At 43.0% G+C, this 25,315-nt stretch overlaps 2 protein-coding genes across 2 annotated transcripts; one reads left to right on the forward strand and one right to left on the reverse strand.

Moving 5' to 3' along the window:
• The first annotated feature begins 3,648 nt into the window (after positions 1-3,648).
• On the forward strand, positions 3,649-5,883 carry LOC311189721 (UPF0669 protein C6orf120 homolog). Its single transcript, XM_084261443.1, has 2 exons — positions 3,649-3,678; positions 5,081-5,883. Exon 2 carries the CDS (start codon positions 5,126-5,128, stop codon positions 5,681-5,683), a length of 558 nt encoding a protein of 185 aa, XP_084117569.1. The 5' UTR covers positions 3,649-3,678; positions 5,081-5,125; the 3' UTR covers positions 5,684-5,883.
• On the reverse strand, positions 5,880-25,075 carry PHF10 (PHD finger protein 10; the record flags this gene model as incomplete). Its single annotated transcript, XM_084261442.1, has 12 exons — positions 5,880-7,132; positions 8,215-8,403; positions 8,673-8,781; positions 13,562-13,717; positions 16,138-16,291; positions 17,707-17,816; positions 18,985-19,134; positions 19,221-19,354; positions 20,761-20,844; positions 21,622-21,752; positions 22,308-22,414; positions 25,007-25,075. 12 exons carry the CDS (start codon positions 25,073-25,075, stop codon positions 7,047-7,049), a joined length of 1,479 nt encoding a protein of 492 aa, XP_084117568.1. The 3' UTR covers positions 5,880-7,046.
• Between the last annotated feature and the right edge of the window lie 240 nt (positions 25,076-25,315).

A 25,315-nucleotide genomic window follows, 5' to 3' on the forward strand; every position in this document is an offset into this window, starting at 1 on the left:
CCTACGGCTGAAAAAAGGCCCCCTCGGCGGAGCCTCACCCGGCTGCGGCGGAGCCTCCACCGGCTGCGCCCTTACCGCCCGGCTGCGCGGAAGGCGCCCGGCCACACAACCCGCCGCGGGTCACGCTGACGTGCGGAGGCGGAGGGGCCAGCCCGGCTCCACGCCAGCAGGACGGGACAACGCGGCCCCTGCCCGACCCGACCCGACCCAACCGCCCGGCCCTGCTGCCCAACGGCCGGCCGTCGCCGACGGTCGCCGAGAAGGGCAACTCTCCCTCGCCTGCCGAGCGCGGCGGGCCCGGGGCAGTCGGCCCCCTCAAGGCCCCGCGCGGCCCGGCCGCTCTCAACTCCCGCGGCAGCGAGCGTGCCCTGCTCCGGGCAACGGCTGAGCCCGAGCCTCACGGCTCCGCCGCGCCCTCTGCGGGCGGCCGGCAATAGCAGCTCGGGGCTGTTTCCTTTCCCCAGAACAGCGCGGCCTCGCCAAGGCGCGTTCGCTCTCCGCACCGCACCCTGGGCCGCACAGAGAGCAGCGCGGTGCGCAGGTTGAAGGAGGTGATTGTCCCTCTCAGATCCACCCTCGTTAGACCCCACCTAGGGCATTGCGTCCAGCTCTGGGGTCCCCAGAGCAGGAAAGACACGAAGCTGCTGGAGCAAGTCCAGAGAAGAGCCATGAAGATGATCAGGGGGCTGGAGCACCTTTCATAGGAAGACAGGCTGAGAGAGTTGGGCTTGTTCAGCCTGGAGAAGAGAAAGCTCCAGGGAAACCTTACAGCAGCCTTCCAGTACCTGGAGGGGCCTACAGGAAAGCTGGGGAGGGGCTATTTGTAAGGGTAGGGAGCGATAGGACGAGGGGTAATGGCTTTAAACTGACAAAGGGCAGATTTTGATTAGCTATTAGGAATAAATTCTTGACTGTGAGGGCGGCGAGGCCCTGGCACAGGTTGCCCAGAGCGGCTGTGGCTGCCCCCTCCCTGGCAGTGTTCAAGGCCAGGCTGGATGGGGCTTTGGGCAGCCCGGTCTAGTGGAGGGTGTCCCTGCCCATGGCAGGGGGTTGGAACTAGAGGATATTTTAGGTCTCTTCCAACCCAAACCAGTCTGTGGCTCTGTGATGCATCAAGACAGCACACACCAACCAACCCATGAAAGTGTGTGGAGCAGCAGCATTGGAAAGAAAAACAAACCTTTTGCTCTCAAACAAGTTTGTGGACAATGCCAAGTTGGGAGGAGCAGTCACCACAGTGGCTGTCAGGGCTGGCAGTCAGATACACCCACCAGGCTGGAGAAAAAAGCTGCTGACTATCACAGAATCCAAAATAGAGCAAGTGCAGTGTCTCTCATCTGGCAAGAGGACATGCTGGGGGATGGCTGGCTGGAAAGCACATGTGTGGTAAAGGGTCTGGAGATCCTGCTGGACAGTATGAGCCACCGTTGCAGCCTTGCAGCAGAGGCAGCAACTGCAGCCTGAGCTGTGACAGTAGCCAGCAGGACCCAGGAGTGATGGCCCTTTAGCCATCAGTAAAGAAAGATAAACATGGATATAGAAAAAGGGTGTTGTTCAGGCAGGCAAACAACCCCTAGGACTAAAGAACTTGGTGTGAAGCTTGTATATTCGTCTGTCTCCATTTCTCAGCAGTTTAATATGCTGGGGTTTTTCCAGTTCTTTTCACTGTAGTTTATTTTCATCTTTCAATGTTTGCAGCCACAGTACTTTCAACAACCTCCTGTCCATAGCAACTAGAGAACTAGCAGAAGCCCAAGGAAGCCCTGGAGATCTTGGGCTGATCAAACAGGAATTAGAACACCTGTTCCCTCCCTGCAGCTGGACCCTGAGCCAGAAGAGTCAATCCAATGGAGATCAATTCAGACAGGTGTGGACCACCACTGCTTTCTGCCCTTCTGATAGGCACTGCCACTCATCCAGTGACACGACAAGAAGTAGTTTTCTGCCCTGGTGGAACAAGGTGACAGTTGCACGGGAACACGGGTGACATATAAGTGTGCAGTGAGAAATTTATACCACACTCCAGTGAAACAGACATCCCTGCAACGTGGTTTCTATGCAACACAATGCTAAAAGGCCACATAAACTGTCACTGATTGCTGCAGGGAAACTTACGCTCCAGTAAGTGTATTACATCCAATTCCAGTGTAGATAAAATTAATTTCATCACGAAAAATGCTTAGTGTGTGGTAGAAAATCTACATAGTCACTCAGTGCCTCCCAACTCTTACTGAATGTGTCATCCTCAGCTCAGAATGTACAACTAAGCAAATTTTACTTTGCTGGACTTGCCAAGTGTCCGGTGCTGCCCCCACACTCCCCACACTCATTCCCTCCGACAAAACAACAAAGCCTTCCCCTTCCCCCACCACAGCTCAGGTAGCTCCTGAAGCTCTCGGTGACCACTGCCCTGACCGGACAGGGGAACTTGCTCCCAGGCAACGCTCCCGCCACCCACTCCAGCAGACCCCAGCCCACAACACTCTGCCCCTCACAAGCTGCCAGCTGGATCCGCCACAGGCCGATGCCCCGAAGCAGGACCATGACCCTCCACACACACACCCCCCACCAGCCGCGCGGGCCCCGAGAGCACGGCCACCGCACGCAGAGGCGCCTGTTGACACAGTGCGATGTTCCCCCGCTTCTGGCCATTAACGATATACCCCTCCAGGCCCCCCAACTCCGCCACGCACCCCCGGGCCGGGGGGACACAGCCGCAGCCATCCGCCGGGCCGGGGGAAGGCCAGTTCTCCAGAGCGCGGCTCCCTCCTACAGCACAGCAAGCGCGCCCACGGCGGCGGGCGGGCGGGCGGGAGGCCCCCGGCCCGGCCAAGCGCTGCCGCGGGCAGCCAGAGCCCCGCAGCGCGCGCGGTGTTCCACCCTGCCGCGACGACAGCCCCGCCCCCGCCGCTCGCTCTCGCGATAGCAGCGGGACGGAGGTGGAGGCCCCCGCGCTGCCGCGCCCCGTGGAGGGGGCCGGGGCCGGAGCCGGGCCGGGGCGGGGCGGCGGCGGGACAGTTCAGCGGTAGTGGCGGTGAGTGGCGCGGAGGCCTTTAGCCTTCCGGTCTTCGCCGCCGCCGTTGCGGGCAGCCGCTTGGCGTCAGCTGCTGGGCCCGGGATCGGCGGGGCACTCTCGGTGCGGCTTCCGGGCTGCGCAGGAGGAGCGGCGCCGCGGTCCCGGGAGCGGTCTCTGCGCCCGCCCGCTCCGCTTCGGCCGCCGCGCTGCCCGGCGGCCCGCCCGGGCCCGCCCTAGGGAGGGGCTTGCCCGCGGCTTCCCGGCGCGCTGAGCTGCCGCACGTCCGCGAAGCTGGCCGCTCTGCTTCGCCTTGGCCGTAGCCTCGCCGCTGCCGGAGCCCCGCGGCAGGACGGAGGTGAGCCGTGTCCTGGCCGTCAGCCGGCGGGGTGACGCCGGCCCTGCAGCCGTGACCGTCGGGGCCGCTCGCCGCGCCGCCTGGCTGTGCCGCCGGCAGGGCCCGGGTCCGGCGGGAGCGGGCGGCGGAGTCGCTCCGCGTCCCTCGGCGCCGGCCGTTGCCCCCGGCGGCTGTCCCGCCCGCGGGGAAGGCGGTAGTTGGCGGGGGCGGGCGGAGGCGTCCGTGGCTCTGTCCAAGGTCTCCTGGAGTCGCCTCGCCTTCCAAGTGCCGTTCCAGCGCCGGGCGGCTTCCGCGCGTCCCTCCCCAGGTAAACTAATGGGTTTCTGCCCGGACGGGGAGTTCTCCCTTCCTCCGCTCGCGTATTTCATCGCCGCTTCGACTTAAAACTGGCAGAGAGTCAGTTTCACTGAAGTGGGGAGGCCAAAGGCTTGTTGTTTCTGTCGCTGCCGAGGGGGTTTTGCCAGCCTGGCAGGTTCTGCGAATGCCGTGCTTTCTCCTTTTCTGCTGTCATTGCAGAACTGTGGCCTGGCGGGATGGAGGCCTCTGGGGCACAGAACTTGGAACTACAGGCATTTGTTTATCCCGCCCCCCCCCCATCTGTTTAACCGTAGAACTTGAGGTTTAAGCGACACCTCAGTGCCAATAATGCAGTTTGTTTTGATACTACCGACTTGCCAGTAGCATTCGTGTTTAAGATAACTGCGGTGTCTTTATGGATGGAACGAGAGGATGAAGGAGAATTTTCCTCTTTAAACATGAAAGCACGTATACTTGTGGCTTCTATACTTGATCATGTCCAGTTCAGTCAGCTGCATGCGTTGGAAGCCTTCAGCAAAGTTCAGAGCTTGCTGATTTGTACCCACACACAGCTGGTACAACTGTTCAAAGGACTGGAGTGCTGCAGGCTTGCTCAGGCTGCCTGACTGGACGCGTGCAACAAGGAGGGAAAGGATACAAGGAGCCTTAATCTTGCATTAGTCTTTTCCATCTCCCCTTTGCTCCCTTATCTTTAGCTTTCTGTTCTGTAAGCAAGCATTCCAAAGAGCTGAGCATTGTACAGTAAGAAAATCTCAAGGAAAGTAAATGCATTTTTAAAAAGAAAACCTGCCAAGTTTAGTCCTAGAAACAATCTACACGGCAGAATCACAAATTAATGTATTACCTCACCAGGTTAACTTGTTTTTAACTCCATTTGCAGTGCAAGTCAGAATGCATACTGCTTTGTGCATACATCCAGATGTGCACCTTTACTGTCTTCTGAAGTTAAGACAAAAGGACGGGAGAACAGGGTGCCTTAAATACCTTATACAAAGTTAAGCTTCTTCAAGCATGCACAAGCCTTTTTTTTAACTCTGGTATTTTGAACCGTGCCTACTGGGTTGCACCTCTTCTGGGTATCTATCAAATCTGGCATGCATGCAGCTAGAATGAAACCAGTCTCTGTCAGTTCTAGATGAAAGAACACCTTATGGATTAGTTTCTGTGTAACCTCTTTTAAGAAAACCAAGCCATTTTGATCCTACAGAGCTCCAGATCTTAGCAGCATGTTCTGTTACCATTAAAAATAGAAGCTTAATGAACACACGTAAGTGAAGTTGCTTAACTTTGTTTGGACTTGAGGGGATTCCTAAAAATATCAAATTTAAGCAAAATCAATTCCTTCCAGGAATAGCATATGCTAAAATACAAATTATGTTTTGTATTCACAGGGTAGTGTGCAGGACAAAGGAAGAGTCTGGATACAACTTAGGACCATGGCAGCACGCTGGAGAGGCATCCTGACAATATTTGTGGCAGCTCAAGTGCTATTCGTAGTAAATACCTTTGAGGACGAGGATGTCCCTGAAGAATGGATTCTTCTTCATGTTGTTCAAGGTCAGATCGGAGCAGGAAACTACAGCTATTTGAGACTAAACCACGAGGGAAAGATAGTACTTCAGATGCGGAGTTTAAAAGGCGACGCAGACTTGTACGTGTCTGACATGACTCTTCACCCCAGCTTTGACGAGTACGAGTTACAGTCCGTCACCTGCGGCCAAGACGTTGTCCACGTGCCCGCACACTTCCGCCGCCCGGTGGGAATAGGGATTTACGGCCACCCCTCTCACCTGGAGAGCGAGTTTGAAATGAAAGTGTACTACGATCGAACAGTCGTACAGTATCCGTTTGGTGAGGCTTCTTACAACCCCGAGGAGATGGAGGCAAACCAGAAATACTCACAGTCTACAGAAGACGAATCTCAGGATGAGGAGTCTGTTTTCTGGACTATACTTATTGGAATCTTGAAATTAATACTTGAAATTCTTTTTTAAATTGGTACACACTGGACTAAATCACACTTCAGCCTGTGAAATTGAACATGAATGACTTGATGTAATATTTAATACTCTGTGTTCTGTTTCCTGAAGAGGTATTCAGGTTACTTTTTCTAAACCAGAAAGGAAGTGGGGGGGGAAAAAGCCATATTTAATTTTATATTGTAAATCCTCCCCTATAAGTAAACTTGAGCAGTGAGCACAGTTATTTGCAGTGTTCTTCAGAGATCAGGGCTTAAAAATGAATGTACAGTTGGGATCTTGTTAAATTCACTTTAAACAGGTGCTTAGGAAAAATCAACTCCCATTCAGTATTTTCTATTTTTTTTTTATATAAAAAGAAAAGTAAAATAACAAACTGTTCCACTTCACAACACCACCACCCCCCCCCCCCACACACACACACAATTTAGAGCATATTTTAAAAGAAAAATCTCTTTCTGAGCAAATATGTTCAGTAAAACTCATTAACAATGGCTTGTGAGTGTGTTCAAGTTGAGGAGACTGAGGCATAGGAAGGAAAAACCGAACCAATCGCCTAGGGAATGGATGATCAGTATTTTGACTGCTTTCCGTCAAGCAGAAGTCTGTCCAATCACTCATCACCTCTGCAAATCCATGACCTGAATCGAGTGCATGTTAGGTCTTCACTATTACTGCAGGGAGAGTAAGCCTTCAGCTGTTGTGACTTGTCAATACGACACTTTCGTCCCTCATTAAAAGCAAGGCAGCAGACCGCGTCTCCAACTTGAGAGGTGTTTTCTCACACCTCCCTCTCTAGCTTTTTGTGACAGATTTATTTTTTTTTAAGCACATCTTTATGCATAAGTCATGAGCTCACAAAGAAAACTGCTGGAAGAAATTTATGGTATCTTCTAAGGTCAGGCCATGCCCATTTTTCCTTGAAAGTTAGTTTTTCCCAGAGTGTTTTTTGCTTTGGTTGAGCCTTTGAAAATAACCAGTTGCTATGCAAATAGCATATATTTAAATTGCTCTGTAAGTTTCTTTTCATAAAACTTACTGATGAGTGCACTGAAATAAACAAGTACATTAGTATAATTTTATACAAACGGTGCATGTACAATTTAAATTTCATTACTGGAAGCCTTCTCTTTTTAAGTGGGAATTTGGCTTGTCTATCCAGACATCTGGCAGGATGTGATTAGTCAACTTGTATCACAAAAAAAAAAAAAAAATTAAAATCATTATGTAGCCAAAATTAAAAGTTTATTTGGTAAAAAGAAACAAAACAAAAAAAAAAGTGGTATTGTTCCTCTTAGAGTGGTTGGCTAAATAGCACCAAAGTTTCACTTTAATTTGTGCAGTTAAGTTTTGGACAGCAAGGGGTTTGAGGATTTTTTTAGCCCTCCTTGCTGTTTTTCCCCCTTCTTCCTCCTCTTCTGGGTACGGGAGGTTCTTTCTGACAACAATCGCAAATCCAGCGACCTAAGAAAAGAAAGTCATCAATTATTGGGAAACTACCTTTGTTACTCGCTCATCTAGTTACCAAACCAGTGTCAAGTTATTTCAGTGCAGTCAGGCAGCACAGATGAAGCTGCTGGCCAGGGTTCAGCACCAGCCCTTGTACTAGAACTCATTTACTGAGGGAACAATAAAGGATGGAGCAGAGAACAGAAGTATTTAACTGTTTATATCCCAACGCCTGCAATCATGCAGGCTGCTTTGGTCATTTTATCATTTTGTAGGCATATAACCTATTCTGTTTAGATTCTGTCCCTAGATCAGCCTGAAGGCCCTGTGCTGAAGTGACAGCTGGAGCCAGCTCTTCCCAAAAAGGAATGGACAGTACACCTGATGTACTGCAGTTACAGGGAATGCTGTCACTGCACAGCTTGCGGCCACCGAGTACTTACTCATGAACTAACTCACCATGGAGTTAGTGTTATGTGAAAGGCAGCAGTACTGCCAGTAACCCCTATGCTGGAAGCTTGCTTTGCACTGCCTTCAGTTGGCCAGGTGATAGGAGTGGCCAGGAAACCTAAAGGCTGCCCAACTCTAGGTATTTCGCTTCCAACTTTGATGGGAAGGAAGGGGCTTAAAAAGGTGTTTACAAATATTGAGCATACTTTTTAACGTAGAAGTGGAAATAATAGCACAAACACTTTATTAATGTGAAAGCTATACTCCAGCAATATGCAGCAATACGGCCTCTTCAGAGGTTTCTTTTATGAAAAGAGGTGATTTATTCTCAGTATTCTGCGGATATGGAAAAAAATCCCATCACCTAGTTCTGAGTTAAGTCTGTTTAAATCCTGTTGTAAAAGCCAATTATATTTCCTATACAGGAATTGCCAGGTTAAACTGTGCATAACCAAATATACAGAAATAAAGGTTATTAAAAAAACCCCTGTGCCCTACAGTGTGAATGTTTTCCTACAGTATTGCTTACTCCTACCCTTCATGCTTGTTTTAATCTGTTCTTTCAAAAGCAATGCCTGTGTCATTCCTGACTAAGAAAACCTGGGACTCAGAGGTGGGATGGGAACAATCAACTCTTACTTTATTACCTGAAGGGATAGCGTCAAGCCCCACACAAAAAGTGTGATAACCACGGTCACATACATCACAGAACATCATTTCTTCTTCATGGTGAGGCTGCCCACATATAATGCACGTTTTACACTCCATACATTGCCAAGGGTAAGTCTTAATCATAGCAACAAGCTCCGGGGTCATGTCAAGGCAAGAAGGGTGGCCTAGATTAAAACCAATATTATTACTTCCACGTCTGAAATGGAACGTAAAATTAGACAGACAAGATGAAGCTTAGCTCACCTCCTGGTGAGATCCCGCAGTGCACCGAACGTGCCAGCAGATACAACATTAAATAGAGATGGAGTCTTAATGAAGGACAGAAAAGGCAACGGCACCCTCGATACGCAAGTGTGGTACACCAAATACTGCCACAAAAAGATCCGTAACACCAACTCCCTTAGGAATCCACTTAGTCTATGCAGATACTTACCACTGTTGTCACACTGGGAGCAATGTATAAGAGCTTCAGCTTTTCCTTTCTTGTTGGACTCCTTACCCTTCAGACAAATCCCACATATAGCATTTGGAATGACCTTTGGCTGGAAGGGTAGAAGAGGGCTATAAATTCATTCCAGAAGAATTTACAGGTTTAAAAGGAAATGTCATATATCTCCTTAACTCCTAAAATTCATGAACTATCTGTTATGATATGTGAACCTTAAAACATACGACAACTGACAAGCAGCAGCACTGAAAAAAACCTGAAGATGACCCACATAAAATCTTGCGTTTGGCACACAGTGAGTTATATGCAAACCAAAGTGGAACGAAAACATGTATGAGCTTCCTCCTATGAATGCATCAGCTAAAATTCCCCTCACTGAAATTTAAATGTGACATAGCATTAAAAATTCCAGTATTTTTACCCAATATAGAATATTTCTTTATGAATTTCCATGCAGGCTTCCTGTTTACGCAAGAAATTCAACACAATTTTCCATTTGCAGGGCATTTGTTCCTAAATATATGAAGTTAATTACAAAAGCCATAAACTTGTTTTTTATATCTTTTGTTTCAGAACATCTGGTTAGCTATGCTGTACACAGCCATCTGTTTCACCATTCTTTCTTATAATTGTGGTACGAAATGCACATCCTTGCATTTTACAGGTTTATGTTCATCACCTTTCTAAATGATCATCTGGAGTGTATTTCAGTCCACAGGATTCACTTACAAGGCAAGAGAGAAGCAGCAGGCTGCTACAGTGAGTAACGTCTGTGTATGCGTTCTGTGTCCCGACCCCAGGGATAACACCAATGGAGTTTTACCCCAGTGAGAACCAAAGTAGTAAGACATTTCAAATTCCAGAAACATTTCAGGTGTTACATTGTTGAGCTCTGACTTCAGCATAATGAAATTAGTGAGAAATGTGGTTTAAAATTAATATAGTACTCACTGATGTTTAAGCCACTAGTGACAGAGTTGGTTTGGGGTTTTTTGGGGGTCAGAGGGGAAGTGTTGCTGCACAGATGCAGCTAGTAGAGGGAGCTGAAGGCATACCCTGTCTTCTAAGGAACTGCTGAATGGCTTCTCAGTAAGCAAGAGTCCCAGTCAACTACCAACCTCTTGTGGGGAGAAGAACCAAGTTTAATTTTAAAATAAATAAAAGTTAAAACAAATATATGCATATATGTATAAACTGACAAGATCTCATGCAATACAACTTCCTTTTAAGCATGTCTGTTATTTCCCCAGCCAGCACTCTAGCATGTAGCAAGACCATTACTATCTTGACTCATTTTTACGTAGTTGGGATGTATTGCTTTAAGTTTTCAATCTGCCTTTTAAGTTCAAACGTGGCTACAGACTGCTTTAAATTGTCTGGTCTCAAGAGTGTTATTTCGGAAAACAAAACACCATACCAGATGTTTATAGGTAACTCCCTTCAAAAGATGACAGAGGCATTCATACAGACTTTTTTTGCTTATTTATTTTAAAAAAGCAGAGTCAACCTGGTTTATACATAAATATAATAAAACAATAAAAGAAGTCTAACAGTCACAAACATCTCTACAAAATAATAAATATAATGGAAGCAAAAACACACATGATTTCTTTTACTGTTAACTATACTATGGGTCCTACACATATACCTTTATACCCTGCTCCTCCCAACAAAAGTGGCACATGCTTAAACCTCATCAGTGTTGCAGCATTTACCCTTCCGTGGTTTAGGCTACATTCTAATGCATGTGTGTGTGTGTTTACCTAAGTAAACCAAGCCTTTCTAGAACAGCAAGTGCACTTTTCTAATCAAACTTCTAGCTTGTTACAGATTTGCATTTTACTGCCTTTAACATGCAGCAGCATACTCCAGCAAAACTAAAGTGAGCTACTTTTTGGTCACTGTACCTGCGCTAGGGTATGTGCAGTTAACACTCTGATACACGTAACTCTAAAGTTAGACACCGATATAGATGCATTTATTAACAATGCCTCCATCTAGTCTTACTTCACTAAGCTGTGTTCATTAGAAACTGTGCATGTTGGGGGGTGGGGGGGGAGGGTGAGGATCACAGCCTATTAAATGTCATGTTCCAACAGTGTGGAAGTTACTTTTACAAAAATGGAAAAAAAAAAAAGTCAAGGTTATTCACATTTCAAATCAGTTCAAGTTCTATCACTGTAAATGGCTTTTAGAAAAGCTGTGAAAAAAGTCTAGCAAATCCAAATGGGAAGTCACAGTATCCCCTCTGATTAGAGTCAATTTTTATTTCTATATCCTCATCTTATGGGGATGAGGAAGGGAGAGAAAATGAACACAGGGTCAAAACGATGACAGCCTGCTCTGGAGGGTTTCACTTCATGCTGCTGTGCTGCAGCTCTCAAATTAAGCATTACAACTACACTTTTTTTTTTCCTTTTCTTTTGTGTAAGGTCCTATTTCAAAATCAAAGCGTTCCACTTTCACAGACAGTGACCCAAAACAGAAGTGTTGTAAAATATAGTTTCTCCATACATTTCAGTTTTATGTGCAAAAAAGTCTCCTGTACTTTTAACAGTACCCTGTGTGTGCAATTGTAGCAGCCAGTCCTGCAGCAACAGAGACTCGCTACGTGACAAAATGTAAAAGACATGCTAACCGTTCTTTCTTAAAGAACCGACAATAAAAATGGCTCCATATAAAATACATTATTTCTTTTACTCAAAAATAACTCCGTGGAAATGTGTGAATCCTGCAATACTTATAATGTGGTTATAACTACACATTTGCATGTTGATGCCGTAGCAATTATCCTTCAATTTTAACTACATGTAACCAAAAAACTACTGTCCTACAAAAATAGTCAAATATTAGAGAATGATACAGAACAAAAGTGTTACAAAGATTCAGAATGCACAGGGACAACATTTTAAACTTTTTAAGCCTTCAGCTCAAAGTGCCTTAACATTTAGGCACATGCGGTAGGTATATCATTACCTGGTGGTTTTCTAGACTAACAAACAGGAATCTTTCTGTCTCACCAGTTAAAACAGCTCATGCAGCTTGGTTTACTGAAAGCCTTTAAAGGTTCCCACAAACAAGAAAGCCAATTCTCTCACCCTCCCAACGGGACATCACAAGCTTTGACTTATCAACAGCCTGATGGCTGATGCAGGCAGGGTAGGCTGACGTTGCAAAGATGTGGCGCAGCAAGTTTAGAGTAAATACTTTGTTACTAACAAAATCAGTGATCCTGCACCTCTGCGTAACTGCTATGGGAATCCATTTTCAAAATGCAATGCTGTAATACTACCATTTCTCTTCTACAAGTAGAAGTCCAGTTGCAAAAAGTTCTGCTCCATCAGTCCTCTCTCTATGCATTCAAAAGGCCATTAAATAGATCGGACTAATCAAACACTCGGGCATCTCACCACTCAGTGAAACTGCTGTAAACCAGTGGCACGCAATCTCTAACATCAAGTTACACACAGCTAAAAAATAAAATGAAAATAAAATTCAAGCTCCATCTTTGGATTTCACGCTCGTGGCAGTATCGGTACGCATTCTGTTTCTACAGCCATTTGCTAAGTTACATGTAAAAAAATATACATATGGTACCACAGCCTAAATCTCCACAGTTTGCATATTCCTACTAAGTTCCTGAAAACAGAAAACACAACTGGAGCTTGCTATCTGTTACAAATTTGTACAGATAGTGTATGTAGACAAAGTTTATCAAAGCTGTCCAATATTTGCTGAAAATTAGCTTAAGGTAAGTTACAGTTTATTTACTGTTAACTTGGTAAACACAGACAGTAAATATTTATGAATATAAAACGCAAGTTATCAAAGCTCACTTTTGCTGAGATAGTTTCTCGATATGTACGCTCTTGTCACTGACAAAAATGTTCCATTTTCCATAACCTCTCTTAACAAGCATTCCTGATTGCTAAATACTAAACTCTCTCTCAAAGTAGTGTTTCCCTCTTTATGGGTCTACTCCTGCTCCCGTGTAAGACAACAGAAAATTCTCGTTCATTTCAGTGGAACAGGACTAGGCAATGACATGCTTTAAGAGTGTTACGTCATACTGAGATCCTATCTTAGTGTGCAGAATAATAACACATATATAATGCATCATGTCAATTCCAATTTCTTCTGAAAGGTATTTTTATCTTCGCTTTTGAAACTATTATACAGTAATACTGATGATTTGGGTCTTAGGTTTAGCAATCACTGCTTGACAGCTGAAATGTTTTAACATCCTCATCAAGTTTTTAACTTGGATAAAAGCATCTTGCCCACCAACGTTTCTACATTGTATTAACTACATAAAAAGCCATTTTCCTTATACCATTAAAGTGGTTAAGTAGTGTTGCCTATACAAGTGTAGTATGTTTCTTGCCTTCCATCCTCCACATGGTAACATGTCAGGATGAAAGGCTATTTTAAATGAACATTGTAACGGTATGTTCAGCCACATAGCTGCACTTTACAGCATTGATCTCTTGATACGCTGCTACAGGAAATAGTAGAAAAAGAAGTCATGGATACTGAATACTAGTCTCAAACTGACACGTCATTCTGACTGCTATGTTAAGGCAGACAGAAAGATGTAGAGTTCCGATGATAAATCCACAACAGGTTTTTCTGGTGTTACTGCCTGGGAATCTGAGGCATTAACAGAAACGGGGGCCACTGTATAGCTAGGGTACAGGAAAGCCCCACATGAAATAAAAGCAAAAAAGGAAGTAAGGAAGCAAACAGATGGAGCACACAACAGGAGAGCAGCTAGTGAAGTACAGCAAGCAGAAGTTCCATATTATTGAAAAAACAAGTATTTCGGGGAGAGGCTGGTCAGTAAAGAAGTTCAATCAGGGGCTTTTTTCTTCTACCTTGTACCCAGGAACTGATTTGGATAATACAGAACGTTTGGAACCATCTTTTCTTGGAGTAGCACTTTTGTCTCTTGTTTTTTGTCTTCCCTGAAAAGAATCCTCCTGGTTGTCTGTGGCGCAATCACCTTCAGATACATTGCCAGACGAATTGTCCTATAATAAAAATACCATAGCTATATTTTTTATTTTTTTGGATAGACAGACAAGTCTTTCCTATGCCCCTTAGAGCCAACTAAGGTCAGAGAAGGATACATCTTTCCTTCTGCAAAACCACAGGGTACATCACAGTCTAGAACATGTTTGCTCACAACCTTCATTATTATTATTTCTCATGCTAAGAGACTGGCATCAGCAATAGCAGTCACGTTTCCCAGCTGGTTTTGATACCAGAATGGGGAGCACAATGGTTTAACTCTCTGAACCATTTTCTTTTAAAAGTCAGCAAGAAATTCACTATACACGAGATGTTGTTTACAAAGGGCCATCAAGAAGTTAAAAGTGCCCTTGCCATGCGCTTAATAATAGCACTGCCTTGAGTTAAACATGGGAAGGTTTTTCTGCCACCCTCATCTGCTACTTTTACCAGGAGCAATCTAAATATTTAATTTGGATTGCAACAGCAGAATGCCAAAGGCAAACAAACTTCAGTATTTAATACAGAACCAAACAACAATTTATGCTGTAGAGTTGCAGCTTTTTTTGTTTGTTTGTTTTTGGTTAAGGAATGAGGAGGCAAGAAAGAGGAGAAGAGGTTCAAAGAGGGTGAGAGATCAATGTAGGCATAATTAAGAGCAACAGCACAAGATTTTTCTCAGAAAGGCATTAATAAGGACCTTCAAAAAAGCTCCAAAAGAAAGCATTATGATTAATCACATTTATTACAATAAAAACCAAAAGGCCAAATTATGGTGCCCTGCAGTAAAAGGCACTCTCTACAAACTTAATAGCAATCTGCCTATGCCCCAGAGCCTAAAATCAAACCAGACAAAAGAGACACAGGGCAAAGGGAGGGCTGTAACACAAAAGCAAAGCAAGCTACGTGGCAACAAGAAATTTCATCATTACTCTAGGGGAAGGGTTATTTAGGACAGGCCCATTAAAACACTACAGAACAGGAAAATTGCTATCCGTCTTCAACAACAGTGAGGGTGAAAAAGGAAAAAGGATAAAGCATATTGTAGGACTCACCAGGGAGATCTGATGAATGGTAGGAAGCCCAAAACTCAGGAAAAGAGGCCTGACAACTGCTCTCCTTTGGGTGCTAGAGATATTTTTTCCCAACAATATGCCCCAATTACCTGCTTCCTTAGCAAAATCCACTTCACAGGAATAACATTTTAAATTTTCCCTACACTCTTCCAACAAAAGGGTATTTTCCCTTCTGCAGTCTGTCATCTAAAAGATTTCTGCACTTCTGTGAAAACTGAAAGGATAATCTGCTTGGTGCCGTTACTTTTCTTTAGCATTAAGAAGTCAGTGGAAAAGGGAGCTGGGAAGAAATGTTTGAAAGATCAACTGTAAAAAAGTTGGAGCATGGTTAAACCAAAATTTTGAGTTGATATTTACCACACCAAATTTATGATTCCCTTTTCTCAAAAAATGTAAGTAGGAAGGGTGTATTAACAGTAACCTATCCCTCATTAGCCTACAAACTGATCCCTTCCTTCTTCAGTTATGACTCTCTTAGGAATATTCAAACAAAACAAATATTTATATGGCAAAACTTAGTATTATTTATACTCCCACCCCATCCCCATCTAGCATGTTCATCAGTTGAGCTAGAAACTGTTATATGTACCTGTGATTTTACACTCTTTTAGAATTAGTGTTAAACTTCTAGATAGTGGTTGTCACCAACATACTACCTACACCAATATACCAATGGTTCACTTGTACTTAGACAGCTCATCCGAAGCTTGGTTGCTCCTCAGCACTTATAAAACACTACCAAGGTAGGGTTATGAAAGTTTCCCTTAACTTCCAGTAACGGTTAATTTTTGGTTGCATAACAGGAAGATAAACATCTTTTCAAAGATGTAAAGAAAAAAAACCCACAACAGTGCTTTTTACATTATCTTTAAATTGGAAAAAAGTAACTGGTTCTGTATTGAATAATTCCTGCTTCTACATCACAAGAAAAAGAGTTATCAAGCTGTCAAGACCTTTGCTTTAGTGACAGATTCTGTTTGCACTTCAACAGCAAAATACGCTGTGACCTGAACTACAGTGTTCAAACCCCTCAGAAACGCTAGCCCCAGAAATACTTCTCCTTGGGGAAAAGGGCATAATGAAGAGCTGCAGTTAGGAAGATTCTTCAAGATCCTTCAAAAAGAAGGAGTAAAGGGTCTGAAATTTCAAATATCTGTTTGATTTAGTTTAAAAATGGATCAAACAAGAAGCTGGGGAGCAATGTTATAAAATAAAGGGAGAGGTTTTAAAAGGGAGTACACTTTTAGTTTACAATTCTCCTTCATTTTGCAAATATTAAAGGTTCTATTATGAAACTGCTGAAACTAACAAAACTGAAGGGAAAGGATTTTTTGTTGTTGAAGAATACTTTCAATTTGTCTCACCGAATTGCCTTTGGGTTTCCGTTTTTCATCACCTCGCCCTTCCTCTGCATCATCTGAGTCTCCATCGCTGTCTAACGCAGGCAGCTCTGGATCCAGAGGAGGTTCGTAAAGAGCGGTGTTCAATGGCAAGTAACGAAGCTCATCTGGAGAGTATCTAAAGTTACAAAATGAAAACATTAAATTAATTCATGTGTAGTTTATGCATAAATATTAAGTCATTCAGCATAGAAGGACTTTAATGAGTAAGAAAAAAAAACCCTTTTTTCAGGAAGTTGCCTAAAAACATGCAGTTCTGAAAACATAGGAAACACCCTGATTTCTCATCCCAAATGTGTTACCAATTACAGCAGCTATTAATGGAACACAGGGAGAATACTATTTGCAATACTCCAAATCTACATAACCCTAAAAGGTCACAGAAGTCCTAAAAATCTTTCACCAATCCGCCGTACTACGCCCAACGGACTATACACTTTGCTTCTAGAGGTGCAGTGCCCACACAGCATGTGCACAACAATTCTAACGCAGGGCACACACAAAGCTAGGGTCCAAAGCAAAGTAAAGAATATAGCTACGTGTCCAAGTTCCTTGATTATTCAAGAGGAACACAAAGTGTATATAAAATATCATTTCAGAAGAAGGTTAAGATCTAATCAAATTGCTTACAACTAGATGCAGCTTAACATGTGTAATCCACCCCTTATTTTGTTAACCTTAAATACTAAGAAAAAAGTGATGGCCCTCTTACTATTAAGGACAAGCATTGTGAGGAGTAGAATATTATTTTGATGCATATTTTGAAAGGTTGTGTCCTTTATTAAGAAAGATAAGCAGTTTCAGTCGCAGCTTCTAAGTGCAAAATAAAGCAGGTATTTACAGTTCAAATAATTTATTAAAACTGAAGTCCTTCAAGAATGTCCCGTAACATGCAAATTTGGGGCGGGCTGCATGCACACACACTGGAATGAGTAAAGCATATGCAGATAAAGAGATTCTCTAAAGAAAACTGTGCATGTACAGGAAGAGTACCGTCTCTGTTGTACATATGGTAAGACTTAAGACAACGATTTTCAAATTAGCAGGTATTTGTCAAATGGGAGCATGCCATGTTTGTGTAGACAACCAAGTGTAAAGATCCAAGCAACAGCAATACCTTTCTCTCTCACTTACAAATCCAACATTAAACTTAGCCCAGCAAGACTGTCACAAGGAAAACATGTGAACACAAGCCAGCATTACAACATTTTGATAGAGTAACATTAACCTTAGCACTCATGCAGAGGCAGATGATAAGGAAACACATGAGCAGGGCAGGAGTGAAATCAATGTCTCCTGTTACCACAGTAAATACCAAAGAAGGCCAGATCAATAATACATCAACACATCAGCAGAGACAGTACTCTTGCAGCCAGTACTGCTTTGTTATACTAGGCCTCTATTAGACTAGCAAGTGTCTCAAACATAAAGTTAATTTGAAACCTTGCAGTAAATACACTAACATGTTTTCCATCTACTAGATGTAAATAGATCAGTATAACAGAATCAGCAGTTAGGAGACTTTTAAAATACCTTTTGTAGTACTCCTGGAACTGGCCGGGAATGAGCGCCACTGGGTAAGGACTAACCTTTGTCCTCTCTGTAGGTAAGATTTTGTATTTTCCTTGAGGCACCTGGATAATCTGAATTATTTAACACAAAACAGTGACTTTTTTGTTTCACATACAAACTTTTGAGCCTTCCTCAACATCTACCCTCCCAATTATTTTTTAACTAGACAGTTTTATTGAGTTGGAAGAGCTACCTGAGCTCTCCCATAGGAAGAAATCCAAGTCATTCAAGTCGGAAGATATCCCACTCACAAAATAGCGTTATGGATTAAGTCCAATCACTAAGTATCTAGTGACCTGAATCAATTACAGGTAAGAGTACTTCTAACAATATATTATGTAAAATAATTTAAAATTTAAAATCTAGCAAAGGAAAGAGTAAACTCTAACTTTTGTGATACATGCATTATCATTGTTGGTCCATATTGGTAGAGGGTAGGAAGAACACGTCCATCTATTTCTGAAACCAACTGTACTATACAAAATTCCATTAATCATACAAATATATGGAAAGGAGAAGCTTATGCAGAAGCCATCTTTCTCCTGGAAAGAAATAAAACTAATTATCCACTGTCTCGTCTATAACCTGGGTCAATACCAGAAAAACGTAACATTTCCATACTAGACTGATACATAATAAAGGAATTTTTGCTTTGCTATCTTTACACAAGCAGGACAGTCCTGCTTCAAAATGCCAGCTTTTTTTTTTTTAAATAAGGCACAGAAGCATGTTACATGTCCAATACAAAAATAAGGTAACACCTAAAGAAGCAATGGCAAAACATTGAAATGCAGCACTCTTTTAGAGGATAAAGAGCTTATTTTTTTACCTAGGTATTGTTCAGGCAAATTTTGGAGGGGCTCCAGAAAAGAATTAGCCTTTTATATTAATAGTTGCAATAGCAACAGAAGCTTCTCAGTGAACTAAACATCCTCTCCACCTACCAGCAGATTAAAGACATGACAACAAAGTAACACTGAAATTTTTAAAACTTCCTGCGACAAGTATTTCCCAGTTAAATTAAAAAAAAAAAAAACATTTTCACAGTAAATATATTTGAGGTTATTATTTCTAGCAGTATTAGCCATTTAACAGCAAAGCTGTTTGGAGTCCCTACGTGACAGAAACAAGACTAATCAAAACCCTTGATAAAAGAGTTAAAATGATACCAAAACCAACTTTATAAAAAGAAGCAAGGAGCTACCTATTGACATTGATAAGAAATTTAAATTTGCCTACGTGTGTCTGTAAATCAAAATACGCTCTTCTTTCTTCCATCCGCTCTCGGTTTAAATTGCTGTTGAATTCCGCAGCTTTCTTGGCAGCTTTTTTAATATATTCTGGAACTTTACTGGCTTCTACTTTCTGTGTGTTCTGCTGTTGCATTTGCTGGAATAAAACCGATTTTATTAATTCACATATCTTTCACTACCAGTTTGCAAACAGTTTGGTTCACTTACATGCTAGTTACTTACAGAGTACTCTTTATAATGATCTGTTATTCGCTGACGTTCCTTCTCCTGAAGTATAACAGAATACTCAGCATGTTTGGCAGGGTATTCTTTAATCATAAGATCAATTACTTCATCACTACGCAAAGCTGTTAGGCCTGAAATAGATAAAAGCAATAATGATGCTATCTGGTAAAATTAACTGTAGGTTATTTATATCTCACAACCATGAACTCCAGTTTTTGGGCAGCTAACAACAACAACCTGCTGTGCACATAGCTTCTCTGTCCCTCAAGGAGAGGTGAATTTGTGCTGTTCCTCAGGCTGGTGAGGAGAAAGCAAGGCTCCTTTCTTTCCTTGGCTTACAGCCAAGACCCCTTCACACCGACCCAGGCACTTAGTAGTAAACCCCTCTAGGAGGCTGAATTTTTGGTCTAAGCGAGACCTGCTGAACTGTTAAGTTCCAGCTTCCAATCCTGGTGAAGTGTTAGTTTCATGAACCTGCAGCACCTTAATGGGAATTATGAGGCTTACATAACCTTTTTATACAAAATAAGGAAGAATCACTGAGGACAATTCAGAGTAGCAAACTGCATGCAGACCTCTGTCTCAGAGCATTTGAAGTTAGAATCAGAATGCCTCACATTGCAGCTACAATGCAGAACTACTCCTTTAAAGGTTCCAACTAATTTCCAAACCCTGACAACAGAACAGAGGCTGGCTTACGTTACAATTACCAATTATAAATATAACCTTGAAGATAGGAATAGTTAACTCAGCAAACATCGCTACTGGGTATGAGACAATACAGCATTTTGCTTCTATTGATAAAAATTAGATACTGTTCTCTCCTGAGTATTTAAGTAAAAAGAAAAAAAAACCTAATCAAGAGAACTGGCAAGTGAGTTGATGGTTGGACTTGGCAATCTTAAAGGTCTTTTCCAACCTTAAAGATTCTAGGATTCTACAGCATGAAGGTGCTATTTGAAAGTCCATTAGTGCATAAAATGACATAACGTTTGCACAGACCCTTGATACACAGCAGAAAACACGACAGGCATCATCTAATCTGTAGCATGCTCCAAGCTGTAGGTATTAGCAGAGGAAGAAAGCCACATCAACGACATCATTCCATTTCAACCACATTCAAGAGCTCTAATATATAAACAACCTTCTAACACATAAGCCGACACATGTAAGATACACTGACGCTTGCTGAGTTCCAACTAATTCAGCAAAACAATACCAAAGTACTTTTTATTTTGAAAAATTATGGTGTTCACCTTTTTAAATGAAAAAAGTTCCAAAAGTTAATTTACAACATAGAGGGGATTTTGCTAAGTTATTAGAATACATCTAAAATTTGGGGGGGTTGTAATAAATCTGGAATACTGACACCTCAAAGCCAATCTGCAAAAATTAAAAATTAAATATAATCCAGTGTTCATTTTGCAATTTATGTTTTCAGTTGAGGGTGATGTAAGTCTCTACCAAATCAAATCAGATTTTCAGTGTGTCATATTTTTAATACTGTAACAAGAAATCTATCAACTTGTTTTCTTACCTAGTGTACACTGAGTCTCTGTGATAACATTTAGTTCTCTGAGGTAGAGTTTCTCCTTGTGAGATAGATCTCGTCTTTCTAAATCTCCACAGAAACAAACAAAAAAAGCAATAAAAATGTGCACAGTTTCTCAAACTTCCACAAAAAATTGTTAAAAGACTTTGACATTGCTTATTTTCAGGCAGTGAGGGTCTATATTATACTACTATCCCTACAAACAGTACAGTTTTATAAATTAATATTAAATTTAACATATACTGTAAGGACTTGGCCAGTTTTTCCAAATACCTTGCCTGGTTACAACTTACAGAAATACTGACATCTGAGCACTATCAAGCACTGAAGGTACATTCACTTTTTCTGTTTATATGCCTTTTAACAAATAAATTCCACAACTCAAGAACCAGATTTGACAAGTTTGAATAATTAAAGCTCAAATTCTAGAACCTCCTTAATTAATTTTTTTAAATTCTTCCACAGTGTAGGAATGTTGCCATAACCCAGGAAACAGAAAATAAAGTTGTACAGTAAGAAGCCATCAACAAAATACTTAAAAATAAATTAAAGGTCAGTTTTCAAAAGGTATTTGTTTTGGTATTTGGTATTTGCCCCAAATCAGACTTGTTTACAGATATTCAGTGGCAATACCAAAAGTCTTAAAATTACTTCAAAAATGTAGACTACATTTTCAGTATGCCAGTAACAAAAACAAAAAGCACAACATACATAACTCAGATCTACTTTTGCCAGGGGTGGTTTTTTTTTTTTTTTAGCTAATTAGTTCACGCTGTAGTCAAAAAGATAAAGATACATCCAAACCATACAAAGATGTTTTGGAAGAAAAAATAAAAACATAAATACCTGGATATTTTCTTTTAAAGGAAGTCACACCCAAATATTCACTGACTTGCTCCTGAAGCATGTAGTATTCTCCTGTTTCATCTGGTGGCCACTTGTATTCTATCAAGTTTTCAGCAGGAAAATAGCTGTATCTAAGTACAGCAACAATGACAGAACAAAGTAAAGAATTCTTCAGGAGGGTACTTACACTTCTAGAAATTCACTAATACCTATTTCGGTCAATGAACACCATCTATGAAATGGGACAAGCACTTTAGAATACCCCATCCTGTTAACCCCATTCAAAGTCATTTAGTTATCACTTCACACACATCTCCAAACAACCATTCATCGGTATGCTGAGAGAGAGCAGGAAGAAAGGGAGATCCGTGACAGCAGACAGGGCACCAGGACAAACAGGTACAACTACAATGTCAAAAATCATTTTAAAAACATGTAGCATTTTAAAAAATGTAAGCTGTGCTTCCAATTGCAAATTAAACTGCATCACATTTTGTGTCATTTTAAATGTCTAGAAATACAGTGGAAGAAAAAAAGACAGCAAACTACTCATAGGACAGCGCCTCAAGTTCAGAGAGATACACAAAGAATATACAAGCAAAGAAAGAAGAGTTAATACTTAAGCATATTGAATAACACAAGAGGACTAGCAATAAATACGTGGAAAGGGTAAAAAATGGTATTACCCAAGGTCCTGGCTAGAAGTTTCACAGCTCCTAGAACTGTCCCCTGAGCCCATACGTCGTCTTTTGGATGGCTGGCTTCCATCATTGGAATTTTCTTCTGTGTCATCCTGAAAAGAAAATTAAGATAAATATTTTAAAAGTTAGGAATATTCAGTAGGTGATGTAAAACAAACAAAAAAACCCCCAAAAAACTCTACAATGCAATCCACAGTTTAAATAAGCATGAACTACTGGTCTATTTAACTCTCCTTACAAACAACTCCTAACACAGTTTACATAGCAAATTATTTGTTGCTATGAACTAGCTCAATACACAATGACACAGGAGAAAAACTGGATAGTTTCTCACCTGTGGAGCAGGTGGAGCACTAAATAGACAAGAGTTGTGTCTCTCACTACCAGGTTCATCATTCTTGATGGAAACTACCTACAGTATCAGCACAGCCAGGCAGATGTACACCTGGCAAACTTGCCTCACTGGTGACAGTCATGGCCAAGACCAATTCCTTTAACCAGGCTAGCTCTCAAAAACAAAAGCAAAGCCAAAGCAAAGACACCAAAAGCCCTTGCTGAGAGCTGGTGCTAATAAAATAAAGGGATATACAACCAAGAGCAACACAGGAGTTCATGGACATACAGTTATAACAAGGCATGTAATGCTGTTTACAAAAAGATATGACTAAAACAAGTAGCAAAGACTTGTCTTGGCGTGGGGGAGGAAAAGAGAAAAGCTAACACCTTGTGACAGATTCACGGCCTCCCTGTGCTTTTCACTACTTTGTTGTCTAATAACACTATACAACTCCGACCTAGTGCTCATCATCAACAACTCTCAAGGCATGTAGTGATCACCCTTCTAAGATTATAATTGACAAACAGAAGCAGCAATTGAAATGAATCGCTTATTACCAGCAGCACAGCCAAGAACAAGACTACTCTTTAAGTAAGCAAAACTCTGAAGTGGAGCAGCATGAAAGAATCACAACTCATAACTTCTGTGAAAAGTTTAAGAAAGAAGAATCAACCTGTCAGAAATAAACGTATCAAGCCCACAATTCTGCTTAGGTATTAAATAATCACAAGAACTATTAGATCTACCTTAACTAGTGTCTTTCATTGTAGTATGTTTTGGCTATCATATCACTTGAAATATTTTAAAATATTCCAGCAAAAGAGAATACTTTACTTTTGTTATGCAGCATTTCACATTTTTATAATCAAAACAACTCACAGGGTAACAAAACATGTCTTTTGTATTTTTTATTTCATGATTTTTGCAATTCTTTATTTTTTTTCTTTTTTGTGGAGTAGCAAGAAGAGTATCAGTAAGATAAGCATAGATATAAGATATAGATATAAGATACTTAAGTATATATAAGTATATAAATAGAATATAAAGTATACACTAACGACAAAAACTTAAAAGCAAAATTTAACAGAACTGTGCCTTCTTAATGCAACTATACCTAAAGAATAAGGGAAGCAGCCCCTCTACAAGTGCTATTAACAATACTATTTCCTAGTATTGTTGAGAACACTTTGAATAAACCTAATTAATCAGGCCCCAGTCAAAACAAGATCACACTAGGGTATTTTGTAACACATTTATGTCTCAGTAGCAGCGGCAGTTCCATCCCTACTTCCCACACAGAACATCAATGCACTCCAAACCTTTCCAAGTATTGGAAAAAAACACGAGCAGGCCCAAAGCTATGCTTTGCTAGACCAAAGCTTCCACAAGACTTCAAAACATTTGTAAAAACTGGCTTTCAACCTGACAGTTAAGTGCCTCGCATCAGTTTCTCCTTTTGCTTTGAAGCTTTTCTTTTATTAAATCCAGTATCGATGAAAAATATATGAGCACCTATGGCACAGGAGATGCACATCCTCTGTTCCCACCTCTGCCTTCCTACTTTCTGAAAACTTCAGCAAATTCAATCACACCAGCTCGCTGACTCAAACAGTGCAAGCAACGAAACGGTGTGATGCACAGGGGGAAAAAGGCAACGTTTGCACTGCAATTTAAGACATGTTCTAGCTTAACCGCTGTCACTGCACAGAAAACAGTAATTAGGGACAGACCTGTGGCTTGCTTTACCTAGAAAGTCAAACGTTGCCAAAACCTGACTCTCCCCTGAAAACACGTCTCTCTAAAAAGCCTGATAGTCCTTACAAAATAAGGCTGCGTTCCAAATTCCTGGTACGCCCATCAATTGTAAGTGTACGTGAGGACCCCTTATGCAATCGGAAAGCCTCAAAAAGTAGCTGCCGACCTGCACCCGAGCGCGGCCGCAGGAGCAGCAGCGCCTGGGCGGAGCGGGTACAGTTTGGGAGGCCTACGCACAAGAGCTGCGACTAGACCCAAACTTTGCCAGGTGCGACACCGGGGCGCTGCCGCGGCACGGAACCAGCTGCCGCGGCAGCGCCCGGGAAGGCGCGCAAGGACTTTTAGGAAGGAGAAGAGCCCCGGGAACCCAAAGGGGCCTCGCAAGTCCCAGCCCCGCACCCAAAGTTCGGCCCGGGGCGCGAGAGACCGCCGGCCGCCTTCCAGCTCCCCTGGGAGGCGAGCCCAAGGACCGGGACGGAGGGGTGTCTCGGACACCCCCGCGGGGGGGGCCGGGAAGGCCTCCCGCCGAGGCGGCCGTTGCGCCGCAGCCCCAGGCCGCCGCGCCAGGCCCGCGGCCGCCGTCCGCTCTCACCTTCAAGGACTGGGCGCCGGGCGTGGCCGGGTCGCTGTCGCAGAGGCGCGGGGACAGGACGGCCGCCATGACCGCCGCGGGGGCCGCCGCCGGCTGGGCAAGGAGAAGCGCCGCCGCCGCGCGACCCGGCCTCGCGCCGCGCCCGGCTCCGCCCCCCCTCCCCCTGCGGGGGGTGGCAACGGCCCCTACCGGCCAGCTCGCGCACGAGCGCGGCGGCTCGCGCAGCTCCTGCTCCGCCCCCCTCCGGGCAGCCCGCGGCGACCCCGGCCCGCGCCGCCGGACCGGCACCCGGCCCGATCCGCCACCGCG

This window comes from Gallinula chloropus (genome assembly GCF_964237585.1).
Source record: "Gallinula chloropus genome assembly, chromosome: 3".
Classification (NCBI taxonomy): domain Eukaryota; kingdom Metazoa; phylum Chordata; class Aves; order Gruiformes; family Rallidae; genus Gallinula; species Gallinula chloropus.

Excerpts from the sequence above, each read along its gene's own strand:
- LOC311189721 (XM_084261443.1), top strand. The coding sequence starts at position 5,126 with ATGGCAGCACGCTGGAGAGGCATCCTGACAATATTTGTGGCAGCTCAA.